Below are 21,097 nucleotides of genomic sequence, written 5' to 3'. Positions count from 1 at the left end.
CGTGCCCGGAGAGGCGGTTGGTGACCCGGAAGTGCCTCTTCATCCCGGAAGTCCCGCTTTCCCTGTCAGCAGGGACGAGGGTGATGGCCGTGGAGGCGCGGCGCGCCCAGCTCCAGGGTCTCCGTCCCGGCCGTTGAGCTGGAGCGGCCGCTGACGGCGAGACTGCCCTGCCGGACGCCCAAGGAAGAAAGCCGTAGCCCACAATGGCTGAGTTGGCGGCCGGGGAGGGGCCGCCGCGGGGCCGCACTCCGAGTCCGCTCCCGGGGCCTCCCAGTCCGCGTCCAGCCGCGGCTCCGGCTTGCCCCGCGCGGGGCTCGGAGACTCCCGCGGCAGACAGGGCCGCGACGGGGGGCGGAGGCGGTGGCGGCGGCAGTGGCTCCAAGTGGGTCCGGCTGAACGTGGGCGGCACCTACTTCGTGAGTACTCGCCAGACGCTGTGCCGGGAGCCCAAGTCCTTCCTTTGTCGCCTCTGTTGCCAGGAGGGGCCCGAACTGGGTTCGGACAAGGTGAGCAAGCCCTTTCCTAAGAGTGTTTTTCCTCCCTCCACCTCCCGCACGGATCCGGAAAACCCAGTTTCCATCATCACAACGTCGTGGTCTTCTTCAGGCGATCGCCCAGAGCAATAAGCCCCCTCTGCGCAATTTTTAGTGGAATAGGCTGTCTTGTGTATATTTAATACTAGAAATTAACACGACTTTATGTTTCTTATAATCTTAGTACCCCTTTACTCTTCTGGGGAGGGGGAGGCGTTTTAGTTAAGAACCTTATTTATATAAAACCCATGACGAAATGCCTAGTGTAGAGGTGGCGAGCATGTTAGCCTTGGTTCACGTTATTTTTTGATAGAAGCCTGAAATTCTCCCCAGCTGAACCCAGATGCAGAAACCTTGTTCAAGAAGGCAGACCTAGGGTTTCCAAACTTGCTCGTGTGCAGTCTGGACCTAGAGCGAGAGGAAGGTAACTTTGGGATCTGCTGCTAGATCTCCGGGTGATTTGCAGTAGAGAGTAGAGTACCAACTTTTTAAAAACTCTCCAGTTGACAAGAATCACACCTTGAACCTGCTGAAACATAGAAATGTGGGAAGAAAGAGAAGCAAACTTTTCATATGCACTGGATGCATATTTTTGATTTGAATATAGGCCCCTCCCTAAATGAACCTTCAGGAGTTTTATATATTCTTATATGTGATACCTTTTCTCCCCATTCTTGGGCATATACCCCCAACTCCCAAACTTCTTTGATTCTAACAGTTGAGGGCAGTTTTTTCGGGTTATTTTTGTTCAAACGTCCAGAACGTAAACATGTTAATCTTTTGCAAGTCACCTGGGAAGCTAGGTGATTCTAAAATACTGCACTTGCCCTTTGTCTGGACTACATATGACCATGGAATGTGTGCCATTTCGTTTGAAGAATTGTAGTTGCTACCTGTGCTATGAAGCATGGCATTGTTTTATTCTGAGTTGCACGAACCTTGCACTTGGGCCAAAGGGTGGACTGTCACTGGCCACAATACTATTAGTGTTTGTGTAAGGTTTGTGTAACTGCTGCTAATCAAGGAGATGAAAGAGTTCATCTTAGTTACATGCCTGGTCCTATGCCTTGTCCAACTGAGATATGTCTAGGCATCGTGTAAATTAGCTGCAGTAAGTTATGCAGACATTAAGCAGTTGTAAATAGGATTCTGGCTACTGAGTGATAACACCTTACTTATTGTGGTTGTGTGTGTAAATAACCTTGTTAGTTGCTAAGATGAATTTTATCGTAGCTCCAATGTGGTTGTATTATCCAAATTTGCCCTGTTTTGTATAAGAATTAAGTTTTCCTTTCGCCTAAAATTAATTTACCCATTCCACTCTTTCTCATTTTGCTTGATGAGACCAAGCATAATTTCCAGTTTGTTACTACGCTTATAACTTTTGCCAATGCACAACTTTACTTCCAGTGAAAATACAGGCTAAATATATGTAATTATCTGCTCCTGTGGTTTATCACAAGCACAGCTTTATTTTTCTTTTGTAATGCTAATGAGTGGGGTTGGAGAGAAGTGGGAAGCCTGCCATATGTATCCTGTTCTCTTATAAACAACTGTTAGAGTATTCTTTCAACAGAAGGAAGGGCTTTTTAAAAAGAATCAATACTTACACTGTAGAGCAGCTTGCTCAGCTCTTTCAGTATTTAAAACGTATGCCAAGACAAAATATGTTTAAATAGAGCTCTTAAAACTATTAAATAGAGCTTTTAGTCCAAACTTCATGGTAGTGCTGAAATACTACTGTATTGCAGCACTGAAAAAGACGAAACTTTTTCCTAAAATAGTTAGAGTAAAAACTGAGGGTCGTCTTATACATGGAAGTAAGGGGGAAGGTATCAAAGTGCTGCAGGATAGCAGCCCTTTGATCCTGCAACCCTTTCACAGCTATTCTCCACGGGGCTTAGGAAGTGGGTAAAGCAACCATGAAAGGACTGCACGATCAAAGGGCTGCGATCCTGCAGCCCTTTCATCGCTTTTCCCCCTCTCTACTTCCACAGCCCTTTGATCCTGCTTTCCAGCTTAGGAAGTTGAGGAGGAAAGCAGTGATCAAATTTTCTTATTTGGGGTTGGAAAAGTGGGGGTTGTCTTATACATTGGGTGGTCTTATACACAGAAAAATGCAGTATGTTTTAAAAATGCTTCAGAATTAAATCATGCTACAACTGAGTTGTGGAAAGATGTCTCTGATGTTTTACTACTTTACAGTTTTTGCATACTAGTTTGTTAAACTGTCTACTTAGAATTAAGCCATTTAAGTTTAGTGGGGCTTATTCCTATGGTAAATATATAGTGAAATACATAGGCATCTAAGCCAGTAGTCAAGGGAATTGCTCAACCTGCACTGTTTACAAGCATCAGATTAGATTAGGCATCCTTCAGTCTCGAGAGACTATGGTAACGTGCTCTTATGGAAGACTTGGAACAGTCTAGTGCGGCTGAGAAGGCCAATTTGAGAGTGACAATCCCTTCCACACTGGAGACAAATGCAATCTGTCATCTGAGTGCCATCTCTCAGTCTCGCAAGCATATTTGGTGTGGACCTGAGAGAGGGCTTGTTCTGTGGCTGCTTCCACATTATGGTTGTCCCCTTTCCTTCTGGTGCCAGGTGAAAACATAACTCTTTAGAGATGCTTTTAGGGAACTAGGAGGTAATTGAGATGGGGAGATCTTTCAAACTTCATAGTTTAAAAATAATATTTTAAATATGAATATATTATTGTTTTTAATTATAATTATTTGCTTTAACTTTAATGTAAGCTACTTTTATTCCCCACTAGAGGAGAAAGGCAGGATGAAAATCAAATAAATAAATAAATCTATAATTTGGATCAACAAAAGTGTTTTCTAAGGATCTAGTAGCAAAAGTATAGGGTGGGTGTTTTTGGCCTTTTCACATATTTTGATGTTGGTGTTTAAAACTGTTGGCAAAATTTGGTGAAAATTTGGGATCAAAACACAGGTTTTATAAGAATGCTATTGATAATATAGACATAAGAATAGTACATTTCAAGGGAATACAGTACAGTAATTGTATCATTACTAAACTAGTGGAATGATATTAAATAGGTGGTCATAAAACTGTAGGCCTTCCCTGCAGCCATCACCTAGCCTATTTTTCTTTTTTCATCTTGGATTCTGCTATTAATTTGGATTGTATCTTTAGTTCATTATTACCTTCTTAGTTTATTTTCTAAATTTTGTGTAAACCAGCCAGAGTAGACACGTTCAAGATGGGCGGTATATACAGTGGTGCCTCGCTTAGCAATTGCTCCGTTTAGCAACGAAATTGCTTAGTGACGCTGTTTTTGCGGTTGCAAAAGCTATCGCTTTGCAATATTCCCTATGGGGTATTTTCGCTTTGCGATGATCGGTTCCCTGCGAACATCGCAAAGCAACCCTTTTCGCACAGCTGATCGGCGGTTTCAAAATGGCCGCCGGGAAAAAAACATGGCCACCCGCTGTTTTCTGGGACGGATTCCTCGCTTTAGAGGCAGCAAAAATGGCGGTGCTATGGAGGATCTTCGCTGAACTGTGAGTTTTAAGCCCATAGGAACGCATTAATCGCGTTTTAATGCGTTTCTATGGGCTTTTTATTTTCGCATTGCAACGTTTTCGTTCAACAGTGATTTCGCTGGAACGAATTAACATCGCAATGCAAGGCACCACTGTAAGTTTAATAAATAAAATAAAAAATAAAATGGCATCATAGCGTTATCTAATATTCAAGGCTAAGCAGCAGAGGAAATGGAAGGACAGATCCTGAAGCTGAGGCTCCAATACTTTGGCCATCTCATAAGAAGACAAGACTCCCTGGAAAAGACCCTGATGTTGGGAAAATGTGAAGGCAGGAGGAGAAGGGGACGACAGAGGATGAGATGGTTGGACAGTATCATTGTAGCTACCAACATGAATTTGACCAAACTCTGAGAGGCAGTGGAAGACAGGAGGGCCTGGCATGCTCTGGTCCATGGGGTCATGAAGAGTCGGACACAACTAAACAACAGCAAAGCAGCAGAGGCTTCTAGACACCTAGGGACACAAGAGCTTAGAAGCCTTCAATGACTCTTTAGATACATACACAGGCATCCTTCAGTCTCAAGAGACTATGGTAACATGCTCTGAATCAAGGAGTGTCCTCTCCAGAACATGAAGCCCGGGTAAGGTAATGTGGAGGATAGGCTGTTACCCAAGCAGCAGATCCCCCCTCTCCACACTGCTGAAATGATCCAATGGAAAGGCAAGAGCCAATACAACTGGTTCCAGCAATGTCGCAGGAGTTGGCAGAACGACACATGCTGCCTTCGGGACTCCAGCTCCGGATTTTGCCTCGAGGTTAACTCCTGAAGCCTTTTATCACCCTCAATATTTCGTCCATGTCTTGTACTATATCTAGCTACTATCTTTTATAAATGATTAAATGATTTGGTATAGGATCAACTGCTTTACTGAGGAGAATTTGATTATTTGCCAAGAACCAAATTCCCACCCTCATCACATTATCGTAGCAAAAGTCTTAACTACATTGAGCGATCATCTTCTCTGTGAATCTCTTGACACCAATTTGTTTCTAACAGGATGAAACAGGAGCATATCTCATTGATAGGGATCCCACATACTTTGGCCCAATCCTGAACTACCTCCGTCATGGAAAACTCATAATAAACAAGGAATTGGCAGAAGAAGGTAAGAGAAGAGGGATCCAGTGCTTTCTCTTAGTTTGGTAAAGATATAAATGTATCCTTGAAAGCCAAAGTTGTCTTTAATGTACTGTATATTCATTGTCTTCTAGTCCTGATTTCATAGTCTGCATGTATAGTATCTATATACTAAACTTGAAATCAACAATACAAAAGCAAAAAAAAAATTAATGGAGGCACATATCTCTGACCCCATTATCCTATGGTAACTACTTCATACAGTACAGGGTGTTGATGAACTTTCTTTTAGTTTCCATTTAATGTAGAAGGGTGAGGATTCTGGAAGGAGATTATTCTTGAACCCTCATATTACGGCTCCAGTTTACTGCCACTGAAAGAAGCATTTACACACACCTCTTCAATTATTAAATAGATGTGTTTTCTGATATACATCAATCACCTAGCTTTTCTTTTTTTCTTTTTTCCCATCTTGAATTTTGTTGTTAATTTGCGTTTTATTCTTATTACATATGTATTTTCATAGTTTCTTTTTATATTTTGTGTAAACCGCCCAGAGTAGACATGTTCTAGGTTGGTGGTATATAAGTTTAATAAATTAAATAAATTAATAAAATTCTGTATATAATATTTAAATCTGTTTACTTTTTTTAGCATGATATAACCTGTTAATTTGTAGATAATTTTATTGATGTATACGAATATAAATTCTGACATATTCTTAAAACTTGGCAATAGCAGAGCTTTTGAGGTAATATGGAGCTTGTTTCTAGTATTCTTCCCTTTTAAGGCTAGTAACAGCACTTAATTTTGGGCTTTTTGTTTGGTTTTTATCTTTCCTAGGTGTGCTGGAAGAAGCTGAGTTCTACAACATTGCATCCCTAGTACGGCTGGTGAAAGAGCGAATACGGGACAATGAAAGCAGAACTTCTCAAGTAATGAATATTAGGCAAAAACAAAGGGAAATCTGATCTGAATAAGGGGTCCAAATATACTGGCTTGACCAATTGTTATTTTTTCTTTCCACTAACCTTCTAATTTCCTGTTTTTTACCATTTGTACAGAAATTAGGAGAAAAGAAGAGTGTTTTATTTATTTTTCCAATGAGCAGAGAACTGTTTACTCTGCTTATACACTGTCATATTTCTTTACAAGTAATAAATATGCAGTATCTGATCCTCCTGCTAAAGTAGATTTTGGATTGGTGAGGATAAAATAAATACAGACAAAACAGCAGCAATAACAAACTTCTAAACAGCAAATTTTAAAACAACAGAATTCCAAAATCCAATGTACATTAGGCAAGTCAAAATCTGACCGTGATTACTGAGGCTCAAACACTTTGTTAAATAATTAAGTCTTAGCTTGGCACAAAAATACAGTCAGCAGCAGTACCTCCCTGAGTGTCTAAGGGAAAGGCCTAGTAGTGTAAGAAATGTGCTGCACCCCTTCTTTCATTATTGCATAAGGAACCACTCCGAACTGAGATGCAGTGGAGAGCCCCAAGATCTTAATATTCAGTCAGGAATATACCAGAAGACGCACTACTGTGCTTACCACAGCTGATAGGGGCATTTCACAATTGACAGGGAAGTTGATTTTTCATCATTCATACTGCCAGTGGCGCCAGAAGTCTCTAGTTTTGCTACAGAGTCAGAAAATCAGAGTCCTGTAACAGTGAAGTGGAAAGTGGGGATTTCTTCTTCTTTATTTCACAAGGAAGGAAAGTTGAGGATTTTTAAAACATTGTAAACTATATGTTTGTAGCCAGGGAAAATTTAAATTTGTATGAAATCTGGAGGACTGAAAAGCTCAGCAATGTTATTTCAACAGAATACAAATGCTTTTCATTTTTCCCAGGCAGAATCTATGTTTAGTAGGAAAAAAAATATGTGCAGAGGACAGGACTTTCCACTGCAGGAGGTCCTATCCAGATTTGAAAAATGGGAGAAAGAAGTGAATTCCCTTTGCATTTTTTCATGGTGTACCATCTTACTTGAATCTCTTTTAGCAGTCAGTTTTGATGATGTCTTTAATATGTCCCAACATATGTGAGTGTGATTCAGTATGCCTGCACTGTCTTTGTGAGGTATCATCCATGTCTTTCCTAATTCTCCAGGCTGTTTCTGATTTCTCTGGGTTTGGGAACAAAACCTGCTAGATGTCTTTTCAGGCTTTTCACAATCATGGTGGCTGATTGTGTCCACTGAAGCTTTTAAAAGATGCATATTCTCAAAAATGTGTAGATTCTGTGATATTCTACATTTGTTTCCTAAAGGTTTCCAAGTTGTTATATTTAACAAAGCATCAGTGATGATTTTTAATTTATTGGCTGGTTTTTCCATTTGTGTTCCAGGGACCTGTCAAGCATGTATACAGAGTCCTGCAGTGCCAAGAGGAAGAGCTCACGCAGATGGTGTCCACTATGTCTGATGGATGGAAATTTGAACAGGTAATTGGTGCTGAGTATTTGTTCCTGGGCTTGTGTCATGGCTTCTAGGCATAGGATTTTCAGAATTTATGGACCACAGTCCCCAGAAGTCTGCCAGAATTTCCCCAGCTAGACTTATGTAGGCTTTAATCGAGAAATCAAAGTCCTAACAGCTGTTTACGAGTTCTTAAGTCAATGAATCCAGATTCTGGTAGCCATTTTCATCCTTGGAGAAGACGGGAGAAATTGGTCAGTAGGGCTAAACTTTGGGAGGTGCAAGGGATTATGATTCATGGGGTTTTTTAAGAGACTTCCTGTGGATACTCTGAGGGCAGAGACTACCACGCCCATAATCCCTTGTATTTCCCACAGAACTTGGATCTACCAACACATTTCTCCTGTATTCTCCTCAGGACGACATGACTTCTTTGCCGCTTTTATTATTTGCTGTTGACAGGAATGGGATTATCAGCAGTTTAGTGAATCATGAGTGTGTATTTATATTTTCCTTGCAAACCTTTCAGTGTCTAGAGAATCTGTGGCTTCTGATGGAACATAAAGTATGCCTAGTCTACTGAGAAGAAGTTCTCTCTCTGAGCCTTTAAGAAATGCTGATGGTCGTCATCTGAGGAAGCCCAATTCGAAGGTCTTCCTACCAAATTTTTTCTTTTCTCTTTTTCCCCATTTCAGTTGATCCATGCTGTCAGCTTTGATGCCTTTTTACACCCATAAATAGCACTTGAGTGCAAATAAGAGAAGTATCTTGTGGAAAGACAGCTGACTCTTCTTGTCCCTTTTGCCCCACACTGGGCACTGCATGCTCAGTTCAGCCAATCATACAGTGTTGAATGTCTAGCGTTGGCCTCTATTTTCTCTCCCTTGTCAAGTGGCAACACAAGATGAGCCAGCATCATAGATGGCAGAAATCAGAACCCCCAAGACAACTCATTCAATTCACTCTCCATACCCATACATTTCATGACAGGATGAATAAAAGTCTGATGTTCACTTTTATTCTATAAGGCATTCATCTGTTATATCGGGATATCTTTCAACCTGGGAGTTCTACTTTTTACAATCTAAAAGTTATCCCAAGGCTTTTTTCAAGCTGATACAAGCTTTCCAAGGATTTAGAAAATGGTCTGCATATGGTACTCGGTGGTTTCTGTGCAAAATCTTACAATACTAATTCATGCCCCGTTGCCACTCTGTATTGCATATAGTGATGAACTTATTGGAGTCCCGTTACTTTGTACTGTTGGCTTCTATAAAACTGCTGCTATTTTTTCACTTGTAGCCTCCCTCTCCTTTTGTTGTTGTTTAGTTGTTAAATTGTGTTCGACTCTTCATGACCCCATGGACCAGAGCACGCAAGGCACTCCTGTCTTCCACTGCCTCCTGTAGTTGGGTCAAATTCATGTTGGTAGCTTCGGTGACACAGTCCAATCATCTTGTCTTCTGTTGTCCCCTTCTCCTCTTTCCTTCACACTTTCCCAACATCAGGGGCTTTTCCAGGGAGTCTTCTCTTCTCATGAGATGGCCAAAGTATTGGAGCCTCAGCTTCAGGATCTGTCCTTCCAGTGAGCACTCAGGGTTGAGTTCCTTCAGAATGGATAGGTTTGTTCTCTTTGCAGAGGACTCTCAAGAGTCTCCTCCAGCACCACAATTCAAAAGCATCAATTCTTCAGTGGTCAGCCTTCTTTATAGTCCAGCTCTCACTTCCATACATCACTAGTAGAAAAACCATAGCTTTGTCTATGCAGACCTTTGTCGGCAAGGTGATGTCTTTGCTTTTAAAGATGATGTCTAGGTTGGTCATCGCTTTTCTCCCAAGAAGCAGGCGTATTTTAATTTTGTGGCTGCTGTCACCATCTGCAGTGATCATGGAGCCCAAGAAAGTAAAATCTGTCACTGCCTCCATATCTTCCCCTTCTATTTGCCAGGAGGTGATGGGGCCAGTGGCCATGATCTTCATTTTTTTATGTTGAGCTTCAGACCTTTTTTTGTGCTCTCCCCTTTCACTCTCATTAAGAGGTTCTTTAATTCCTCCTCATTTTCTGCCATCAAAGCGGTATCATTTGCATATCTGAGGTTGTTGATATTTCTTCCGGCAGGGAGACAGTATGCAGCCTTGTCGTACTCCTTTCCCAATTTTGAACCAATCAGTTGTTCAATATCCAGTTCTAACTGTTGCTTCCTGTCCCATGTATAGGTTTCTCAGGAGATAGATAAGATGGTCAGTCACTCCCATTTCTTTAAGAACTTGCCATAGTTGTTTGTGGTCCACACAGTCAAATGCTCTTGCATAGTCAATGAAGCAGAAGTAGATGTTTTTCTGGAACTCTCTGGCTTTCTCCGTAATCCAGCGCATGTTAGCAATTTGGTCCCTAGTTCCACTGCCCCTTCGAAATCCAGCTTGTACTTCTGGGAGTTCTTGGTCCACATACTGCTGAAGCCTACCTTGTAGGATTTTGAGCATAACCTTGCTAGCGTGTGAAATGAGTGCAGTTGTTGGAGCATTCTTTGGCACTGCCTTTCTTTGGGATTGGGATGTAGACTGATTTTTTCCAATCCTCTGGCCACTGCTGAGTTTTCCAAACTTGCTGGCATATTGAGTGTAGCAACTTAACAGCGTCGTTTTTTAAGATTTTAAATAGTTCGACTGGAATACCATCACCTCCACTGGCCTTGTTGTTAGCCATGCTTTCTTAGGCCCACTTTATTTCACTCTCCATGATGTCTGGCTCAAGGTCAGCAACCACAGTATCTGGGTTGTCTGGGACATCCGGATCTTTCTGGTATAATTCCTCTGTGTATTCTTGCCACCTCTTCTTGATGTCTTCTGCTTCTGTGAGGTCCCTACCATTTTTGTCCTTTATCATGTCCATCTTCCCACAAAATGTTCTTTTAATATCTCCAGTTTTCTTGAACAGATCTCTGGTTTTTCCTTTTCTATTATTTTCCTCTATATCTTTGCACTGATCATTTAAGAAGGGCCTCTTGTCTCTCCTTGCTGTTCTTTGGAAGTAACATCCCTCTGCTTGCATGTTACTATTTCAGGGTTTTTTCTTAAAATGTCTGGATTTACATGCTTCCAGCACACTTTATTATTATTATTCTAAGGTACTGCTAGTAATTTGCACTGCTGTTGCTTTAAATCAGAATATAAAGAAAAGACAGTAATGAGGAAGCCAAGATTGATAGACGTGAACAATTATTAGCATCCATTCAGATTACATAAAGATATACATAGTCTTATAACAGTACAGTGGTGCCTCGCTTAACGGGTGCCCTGTTTAACGACTAATCCGCATACCGATGAAGATTTTGCGATCGCATAATGATTTTTTCAATGGGGAAAAATCGCTTTGCGATTTTTCCCCGTACGCCCCATTTTCGTGCAGCTGATCGGCGGGGCTTCCAGATGATCGCAGGGAAGCGCTGTCCCCCCCCCATCATCCCGAAGCCCCGCCGATCGCGGCGGCGGAGATGGAGATGGGGGTGAGGGGTGGCTCGGGGAGAGCCAGGAATCAGGGCAAGGCCCGGGTGTTCCGGTGGCCCTCCTCCCAAGCCCTCGCTCGCCCACCGCCCAAGGATGCCCGGTGTTTCCCTGGCTGGCTGGCGAGCAAGCGCCAGGTGGATGGCTCGCCCCTTCCCGCCCCCGGCGGGTGCCTCCGAGCCCTCTCTCGCCTGCCGCCCAAGGACGCCCAGTGTCTCCCGGGCTGGCTGGCTGGCTAGCTGGCGAGCGAGCGCAGGGTGGATGGCCCGCCCATTCCCGCTGTGGGCGGCTGCCTCCGAGCCCTCGCTCACCCACCGCCGAAGGACGCCCGGTATCTCCTGGGCTGGCTGGTTGGCGGTGATTTGCCATGATCAGTTCCCTGCTTGGGGAACCAATCATGGCAAAGCAATGCTTTTTTAGCAGCTGATCGGCGGTTTCAAAATGGCCGCCCGCTGTTTTCTGGACTGATTCCTCGCTTTAGAGGCACCGAAAATGGCCGCCCCTATGGAGGATCTTCGCTGAACGTTGATTTTTTGCCCCATAGGAATGCATTAAACGCTAAACGGAACAAAACCCCCATTGGAACGCATTAAATCCTGTTTAATGCGTTCCTATGGGGTTTTTTGTTCCGTTTAGTGACGTTAATCCTGGAACGGATTAACGCCGCTGTGCGGGGCACCACTGTAGTGTACAGGAAAATGCCACAATATCATGCCATGGAAAAGTCATATAAATTATGTGTTAGTTTCAATGCTTTGTGACATTTTCAAGGTTCAGACTAAAACAAGGATATGACCTTAAGCTATTCAAAGCTAAGAAGGAATATGAAAACAGTTCTTTGTCATGGCCTTTTATTCTGTTACTTCCTCCATTATCTGCAATTGACAATTCTTAAAGATCGGATAAAGGGCATTTTAGTCTAAATAACTTGCATACTGCTACATTTAATCTCTGTGTCCTCTCTGTTTTTATTTTCCTCAGCTAATCAGTATTGGGTCTTCCTATAACTATGGAAATGAAGACCAAGCAGAATTTCTCTGTGTTGTGTCCAGAGAGCTTAATAACTCTACCAATGGCATTGTCATAGAGCCTAGTGAGAAAGCAAAGGTGAGGAATCTGTTTTTAGGATCACATTCTTTTTTCTGTGTGCAGAATGTAGTAAATATAAGATAGTTTGCTTTTATTATTATGTAAGCAGTTTTGACAAATAAAATTTTATTGTCAGAACTTTGACTAAAATTACTGTATTAATATTGATTGCTCTGTCCTGCAGTCACGGTTCATAGAAATAGCACAGAAAGCTGCTGAAATGAGAGGTGGAAATCCAGAATTGTTGTGGTGGTCTTTAGTGAATCAGTCATTTCCTTTCAGAATGTCAAGGAGGTAGCTGTGCTAGTCTGTTTTAGCTTGTTAAAGCAAGGAGAGTGTGTGAAGACTCTTGTGTCACCTAAATAAAGTAACTCTGTCTTCAGGTTGCTACAAGATTCTTTCCTTTTTTGTTGCTTTCTTTTTGCCCAAACCATCTGGAAAAGATGCTGCCCTACCTTCTCAATATGTTCCTTTAACTAGAATCTCCAGAAGGGGGTTGTCTCCCCATTTCCTTCAAAGTTTCTGAATGGTTGTTAAATGGATTTTAAGTGTATATACCAAAATTCCATACATGTTTATTGGGAAATTAATCCCACCGCATTGAGTCAGACTTACTTTCAGAAAAACGTGTTTATAGATTTTGACCATGCATTCAAGGAAATTGATTGATGGATTGATTGATTGATTTTGTTGCTATCGACTGTGTGAATTTTGTCAATTGACGTTTTTATTTTCTGTAGCGTGGACGTTTTCTTGCCTAATGCTAGTGGTATTGACCTTCATACTATCAGTGACTGCCATTGCATTTTATACTGGGGAAACAGGATCTGAAAGAAATTGTAGGTAAAAGTTGTAAAATATGGCTGCAAAAGGGCACAAATGCACATTAACTGTCTGCTGCCCTGGTGTATGGACAACTTTAGAGACTGCATAGTCAGTTGTTTTATATAAATCATTCTTAGTAGGTTAATCCATTAAATAGTAGCTTGCAGTTGATTATAAAGCAGTGAAGACCAAGCTGTTCACATGGGCAATAACCTTACAGCCCAGTTGCCAAAGTATAGCAGGAATATGCCTTACACTTATGAGAAGTCAAATATTTTAGCATGGTCCATTTCCCCTCTGCCTAAATCACTGATTCAATTTAGCAAAAATTAAATAACCTAAATAAGGACTTATTTTGTACAGTATTTAATTTAATCAGTTTCCTATGGTTATTAATTTTCTCCTGTAATGCTGCAGACAAGGCACAAATCGCTAAGCACCATGGAATAATATGTTCAGATTTCTGTCCTGTACTTTTCTCTGCTGCAAGAGGTGCTGCTAAATCTTAACTAACTCTTGTATCACTGCTCTTCTTTTCCAGATTCTTCAGGAGCGAGGATCACGGATGTAACCTAAGTATCTAATAGAGCTCCCAGATATCAAAAGGGCAATCTAGCTGGGCAGAGCATTTCTCCCGCAGTCTGACCTTGCTTTTGTACAGTAATCAAACTAACACAAAGCAAAGCTGAGCCTGTTCTGCCAATGGAGAATCAATCCTGGTAAAAAACCAAAGGCTCATCCCACCCAGGTTCCAGTAAGCAAAAGAGGAAAGAAGAGAATCTTCCAGCCGGATAGCCCATTGGCCCCACTAATCATTCCTTCCCTCCTCCCCCCCCCCCCCGGTCTTGGTACTTGTTGGATTTCTACCTTTTTCTTTTCTTTTTCTTGACTTTATTGGGGAGGCTCTCATTAGAACCATTTTTCTGGGAGCTGCTTAGGTTCCTGGGCTCTTTAACTGATCCCAGGATCACTGGTCTGAACTGTTGACCAAGATTTGTTAAGCAGTGCGATGTCTAAAACTCATTAGGAAATCTGTCCCAGTTCTCATATCTGAATGAAAATGGATTTGGAAGTGAATTTCTAAACCAAGGACATTCCCTTCTATTTCCTAAACCCTTTCTGTTGTTGTTTTGGATTTTGTTTTACTGGCTAAGATACCTATTAGACGGGGAACAGTGTTTCGGGGGTGGGGTGGGGGAATTATGCACACTTGGGGCCTTGGCTGAAGGGTTTTTCTTCTGATAACACTAAAACTATAAGCTCAAGATATCTCTTAACATTGTGGTCTGGTCATTCTTCATGCATCTTTTAACATGTATGATTATCCCTAAGTTTCAGATTCAATTGTACTGTCTCTTATTCTCAAAGGAGGGTGGCAATGGGCCTCAACTCCCATTTCTTCTACCAGAATCTCCCCTTGGCTTACTTCAAAGTAGTTCTTTGATCTGGAAGATTTGTTCCTGCCAAGTTCAGCTTTGCCTTGTCTTCAGCAGCATGAAAAGAATTCCCTTATTCTCTTGCTGTCCTGCATTAAGACAGGTTTTCTTTTGTATTCCAGTTAATTTGGTAGGCTTTAACAACTTTTATCCAATACATTCAGGGACAGAGGGTCTCTTATCTACACATGGTCATTCTGTGCTTGCAATCCTCCACCCTCCTTTATTGTTTCACCTTACCCAAAATAATTAAGGGTCATAGCACAGGTGGGGGAGGGGGGTGGGGAAGGGAAGGGTGGTGATGGAAGTTGCCAAACTGTTGTGATGTTTCTTGTCCAAAAGTAGTGTGTGAAGTTATGTGATTTTTTTCCCCCTTTGGAATGCCTTGAATGGACGTGAAATGTTGTGCCTCTCTTGAATTCTAATCTTAGCCAAATGGGACTCGCTGATCTTGTCAGTGAATTTGTGCCATCCCTAATTGGTGAAATGTCCCCTCCTAGTTGTTGGTAAATGGCATCCTTTAAGCATTTGGTGCATGATACCTCCCTTACACATTCTGGGTTTGTTTCTTGTTAGTCATGTATGGCTTGGGGGCCTCTGCGTTTAAGCCCCAAACATACTGCACCAAAGTTTCAGAGAAACTGAAATGCTTTGGTTTCCCCCAAGCAATAATCGTAGCTCCCATATTAGCCTGTGGTCACAGGAGGATCCCTTGTATCCATACTGGTATGCTTGGGATTTCCCATTAAGGAATCGTACTCTGCCTTTTTCATGTTCAATGGTGTGGGGTGATGAGGCTTCCCATTCTATTTCTTCTTTGTCATCAATAGGGGTGAGGGCATGGACAGGCAATGACAATAAGTGAAGCGTTACCAAGGGCCTGAAATACCTTATCATGGATAAAGCAAAGGAGTTTATCCGAAGTTTGACACCAGATTCCCCTCTGCCCCACATCCTCCATTACTCATCCCTGTTTCTGTGCATATATTACTGAGCTTCCCTGCCAGTTCTGCCAACATACCTCCAGTGAAGTTTTCGTGGGTTAGGTCTTGAATAATGTTGTACTAGCTCAGTCTCTGTTAACAACAGACTGTACCAAAGGTCTCGAGGTCAGTTACTGGCTGCTGAAACTCAACTGGCTCCATACTGTGTTGAATTCAACCCCCTTTCTTGTCCTCCTCCTACACCCTTTCTGTTTTTATTGTGTTGGTATGGGCATGGTCAGACTGTATGTCTTGGCTGGAGTTAACTAACACTGTGATGTGTACATAAATCTCTGAGTATCTTGTACTTTCAGCCATTGTCAGTGTATGTCCACAACTGAGACATAACCAGGTGTGTATGTGTACTGTGAGGAAGTATAAGAACTGCAGAAGTATAGCATTCATGGGCACCCTCATTTCTCCTTGGGGAGGAAGAGAAGGGTGAGTTGTGGTGATGTGAACTGGCTGGAAGAGAAAACAGGCTGATAATGCCAAGAATAGCTGCCATTTCCAACATGGCCTAACCCAACTCATTCCCAACCTTTCTGGGCACGTAGCAGTGTTAGGTTTGCTTGGAAGGAGACCTTACTGTGTAGCTTTAGTTAACCAAAACAAATACCTCATTGCTTTATTTTATGGTCACCAAAAACACCACGCATGGGGAAGCCCCATTAGAGGAGTGCCTGATGTCAGGATAAGAGACTGGATAAAAACGATTTATTCTCTTGCCTGTATTGTGCCATTGGGAAAAGCTCCAGTTAAATCTTGGAGAATCAGGATGTGAAATGAACTGCAACTGGCAGGATTGGGGGCTGTTCTATTATAGCAAAGCTGGAACTAACCTCTGAGAAAAATCAGTGTTACTGCCTGATAAAAGTGGGGCAGTCTTCATATCTACTCCACTTGTTGCTGACGACTAGAGAGAGGTTTTCAGTGGATTTAGTCCTTCACTGGAACACAATTGCCTTCACCTTCCCTTCCCTTATTCTCAACTGAAGTGTTAAGCTTGTTGAGATCCTCTTTGGATTGGTGAGCTGTGTAGCTGGAGATAGAAACAGTATTAGGGTTTGGAAAAGCTGTGTGCTTTCCTAGTATAAGGGCTTGAAATCTAGCTATAGTCAGACACCATTCCAGCTCATCTCCCTGTGATATTCTTTCCCCACCATGACCGATCACCTTCAGGCTCTGTTAATATCAAGAACTGGCTTCCATGTTCTGCACCAGTTGTATCTCTGCCTTTTATAGCAACAGGGCTTTTCCTTCCATTTGCCTTGACTTGGTCAAAATTTTCTCTCCTATATTAAAGCAGGGGGAAAAATCTGTTTCCTCTGCAGAAGACAGTCTATAGAAAGAGAAGCGAATGGCAAGATGGGTATTCATCTGAATGATTTGCATCTCTTGAGGTTTTCTTTAACTTCTTAGCTAGCCCCTGGGGACCACTTCCTGGTCCAATGTCCCAGTGGCCAATTGTTCCGTTACAGCAAGGTTGTAATCTTCTCTTAAAAGTGTCTTTGTTTCTGCACATTTTAAATCAATTTTTCTCAGGGGTGACTGAGTGGTCCGAGGGGAGGGGGTTACCCACAAAGGGGTGGGGCAGCTCCTCGGACCTCCGCAGCTGGGCCGTGGGCGCCTCACCCTCAGGTTTTGCCTGCAAACCTAGAGGTTTTGTACAGTTTGTCATATGTCAGTGCCCTTTGCTACTGTTTCTCTTTGTTTATTAAATGTGTTTGAATAATAATGGAGATGCTGTGATTTTTTTTTCCAATAAAGATTCTGACATGACTTGACCATCTGAACTGTTTTCTTCTGCTCTTCTGCTTTGCTTGTTCTAGAGGGGGTTGGTGTGTCTTTTTTATATCCATTTTCTCCATAGCAATGTTTCACTAGAAGTTGTTCTCGTAGTATTTAGTATCCTTCCTTAAAGTTCATTGATGTCTGGGATAAAGAAGGCAATAAGAGTTAATTGAAAGTTTATTTGTGAAACCTCCCAGTCTTTCACATTGTGCCAAAATCTTGAAGCAGGGATAAAACCAAGATTCTATAATAGAATAATAATAATCTGAGAACTGCAGAGCTGGAAGGGACCTGATGGATCATCAGCTCCAGACCCTGTCAAAGAGGCACAGTGGGGGAATCAAATCCCCATCCTCTGGCTCCACATTCAGATAACTGAGGGCAGGAGTTGCTATATTGTCACGGGTAAAACTACACTACTTCATTTTAGACTCAATAAATAGGCATCATTACTTCCAGTACTTTAGTCAATAATAGCTTAAGTAAACAAAAGGTAGTGTACTGACTAAAAGGAATTTGCATTTCAGGCTTCTCAGAGAAAGGTACTAAAATATTTCAGAGAATAGCAAGGTTGGTGAAATGTTTTTCTTCTCTAATAATTCCAGAAACATGACTTCTGTTGTCAAATTTCAGCAAGCAAGCACACTGTCTCCCATCTTCCCAACCCCCATTCCTAAATCTCAAAAGAATGGCATTAAGGAAACATGTTTATACAGAGGGTAAAGCAATCATAAAGCAGTAATGGCCTGTTTCTTAAGCGCTGTTTTTCGGCATTAGTAATAGGCCCTTTTACATTCAACCAATGTATATTTTGTGGGGTGCTTCACATCTGTTAAGCATCAGTGTTACCATGAGCAGCTTCCGCATATTCACAGATAGGCATGTGTGATGATAATACTATTGCTTCCTTAATCATACATATAACAAAATGTGAGTAAGGAAGCAGTATAACCAAGCTGCTGGTGAAGCAGTCCAAGAAGTTCAAACTATAATGGAATCTTTCAAAGGTGAAATGATTAACTCAGCAAAGTTCCAAACCCTACTTGTGTGTATGGGAATTCAGCATGTTTTGTAAAATAAAGAATTGTTATTTTATATGCATATGGATTTTGAAACAGTATGACAAGTACAGTAACTACCAAATGAGGAGGTTTGGGAAAAGCCTTGCTTCCAGATTACTCCAACTAAAGAAATTGGTCTATAACGCTTCCATCCATTTTAGTCTTCCAGATCATCTTTTATGATCTAGTCCAACCACTCTCAACCTTTTTTTTTTCGTCACTGCCATAAACACAACATGAAAGAAATATGGGCTGAATCAAGATTACAAGTCACATAATGAACCTTATATGTGAACATTTGTTTCCAGTTTGTGGACCCCTTCAAATATGCCAGAGCCCCATTGAATGTCTGATCTACTCTGTTGTGATTTGAGGCACCTTTAGTTTGGCACATCTTTGCCAGGACACTGTAGAGTGAATCTTTAATGTTTTGCTTCAGTGTGTTGGCAATGACATCATAACCAGAGTGTTTAATTCCTCCAACCTTTGTACTTTGAACTATGATGTCATGTAGCAAACCTAGGCTCTGAGATACTGTTAAGTGGCAGATGCTCAATAGGAGCTGCTGCCTTGGGTCAAGAGGAACTTGGAAAAACTCTTTGAAGCTGTGGGACAAATTTGTGTGAAGAACTTTCTAGTTGTACCCATTAACTATCAGTTTTTGCCAGAAGACTGTCAGAGTTACTAAAGTGTCACAATTGATCTGGTAGCTTAAACAGGTGAGTGCACTGAAAAGTTGTAGGTTCAGATTACAGATGTGAAAAGAATACAAGTAATTAATTGATTTCCTTGTATTAAGTTAGAACATTTTCTGTCCAAATAGGCATAACCAGTTATTCCATCTGTTTTAGTTTCTTTTCCTATATCATATAAAAGTAATTCCAAAACTAGCAATGTTCTGTGATAAATAAATGCATGGTATAATGCCCAGACAATGAGCAAGCTGCTTCCAGTATCTCTGCCAGCCTTGTCCCCTTCAATTGTCTTCTCTTGAGGGCAGGTATCTCTGAATTTGCTTGCTAGATACCTGACCACAGAGTTCAATTCCCTACTTTGCTTCCCGGAAGAAGAGCCAGCTTTGTACCCTTGAGCAAGTTGCACAGAACCAGAGCACCTCAAGAAGAATGGAAATCCCTGGAAAAGGTTATCATAGATTGGAATCAACTTGTCAGCACATAATCATATCTCTGTGGTGGGCATGATTGAATGAGTTAGTTACATCCACTACTAAAGTGCAACAGACTTAGTCTTAAGCAGAAGAGGATGGATGGCCATTGCATCCCCTATACACATAACTGCTCTTTCATTATTCTCCATCTCATAATGAGATATGCTTAGGTCAGAAACTACAAGATGGGATTTTTAAATTGGAAAAAGAGTAGAAATTAACCTCTTGTACAGAAATAAGGTTCTGCGCAGCTAAATTTTTGAACCTTTCATTTGGGAACATTACACATAAAGAAAATAATATATTCGCGAAGGCTTTCACGGCCGGGATCTAATGGTTGTTGTGGGTTTTTCGAGCTCTTTGGCTGTGTTCTGAATGTTGTTCTTCCTAACATTTCGCCAGAGTGCTGTCCTCTGAAGATGCCGGTCACAGAGACTGGCGAAACGTTAGGAAGAACAACCTTCAGAACACGGCCAAAGAGCCTGAAAAACCCACAACAACCAAAAAGAATAGTGTTGAGAAAAACCTACAGTTGCTGTAAGTGTGAATAAGGTCTTGTGGGTATTAAGGGAAGCTAGTGTGGTGTAGTGCAGCTATTCCCAACTTTTTTTTTTTTTTTTTTTGGCCACAGCCATTAACAGTATGAAAGAAATATAGGTTGTATCTGGATTGTGTAAGTTGCATAACGACCCTGGTGTGTGAAGAATTGTTTCCAGTCTGTGACCACCTTCAAATGTCTCTGTCCCCACCCCCCGGGGCCATATGGCCTCCACTGAGAATATATGGCTGTAGTGGACAGAGTGATGGATTAGGACTCAGGAGACCTGGGTTCAAATCTCCATTCTGCCATGAAAATTAGGGTGCAACTAGACTGGCATATTGTCCCAGGCTGGATCATCCTTGACAGGGTCATTTTGAAGTGCAGTATGTAATTGGGTGGTTTGGGAAACCACACTGCCATGCAAGTAACTGTAGTTGCCCCCCCCCCACTTTACAGGATGAAAAAAAAGATTGTTCTCATTGTCCCCTCTTGTCTCCTTTTCTATGAGGAGCAGGAGAAAGCTTTCAATTTTAAAAATGTACCATATTTCTAAATTGCATTGTTCTTTACTGGCTATCCAAGCAATCAATTCAGTGCTGCCATAACAAACACAAACACATTTGCATTTTTTTCTCTCCCTCTGAGGAGGAGCAAGAAGCAGCTTTAAATTTCCCAGTGCCATGAAGCAGCTTACACAAAATGACAGCTTAAGCTATCTGTTGTGGTTCATTCCCAGCAATCACATATGCAGAACTGAACCAAAACGGAGCAATCATATTCACACAAAAGAGGAATCCCTGATAGGGACCCAAAAAAAGGTGTGAGTAGGGATGGACTAGTTCACGATCACCCATATGTCAAGTGGTGGCCAAGAAAAGGAGCAAACCAGCCCGTCCCCAAATTGGACCAAACTGCAGGACAAGTCCCTGTCTGGGCACACCCATACATATTAGGATCTCTATAGGTCAGATGTGGCTTCACGGCACACAGTCAACAAGGATATTAAGGATGTTTGAATGTAAACACAACAAAGAGTACCTAAATTTGGCTACAGTGGCACATGCCTTAGTTGCATCCTGTTT

At 41.8% G+C, this 21,097-nt stretch overlaps 1 protein-coding gene across 1 annotated transcript; it reads left to right on the top strand.

The window, feature by feature from the left end:
- Positions 1-55: 55 nt before the first annotated feature.
- On the top strand, positions 56-15,372 carry KCTD2 (potassium channel tetramerization domain containing 2). The gene is made up of 6 exons (XM_020806296.3): positions 56-506; positions 5,108-5,216; positions 6,032-6,123; positions 7,545-7,640; positions 12,100-12,225; positions 13,574-15,372. Exons 1-6 carry the CDS (start codon positions 204-206, stop codon positions 13,601-13,603), a joined length of 756 nt encoding a protein of 251 aa, XP_020661955.3. The 5' UTR covers positions 56-203; the 3' UTR covers positions 13,604-15,372.
- Positions 15,373-21,097: the final 5,725 nt, after the last annotated feature.

The sequence above is a fragment of the Pogona vitticeps genome, chromosome 2 (assembly GCF_051106095.1).
Source record: "Pogona vitticeps strain Pit_001003342236 chromosome 2, PviZW2.1, whole genome shotgun sequence".
In the NCBI taxonomy this organism is placed as follows: Eukaryota; Metazoa; Chordata; class Lepidosauria; order Squamata; family Agamidae; genus Pogona; species Pogona vitticeps.
Note: the sequence above shows the minus strand (reverse complement) of the source record. Positions and strands in the feature narration are given on the sequence as shown.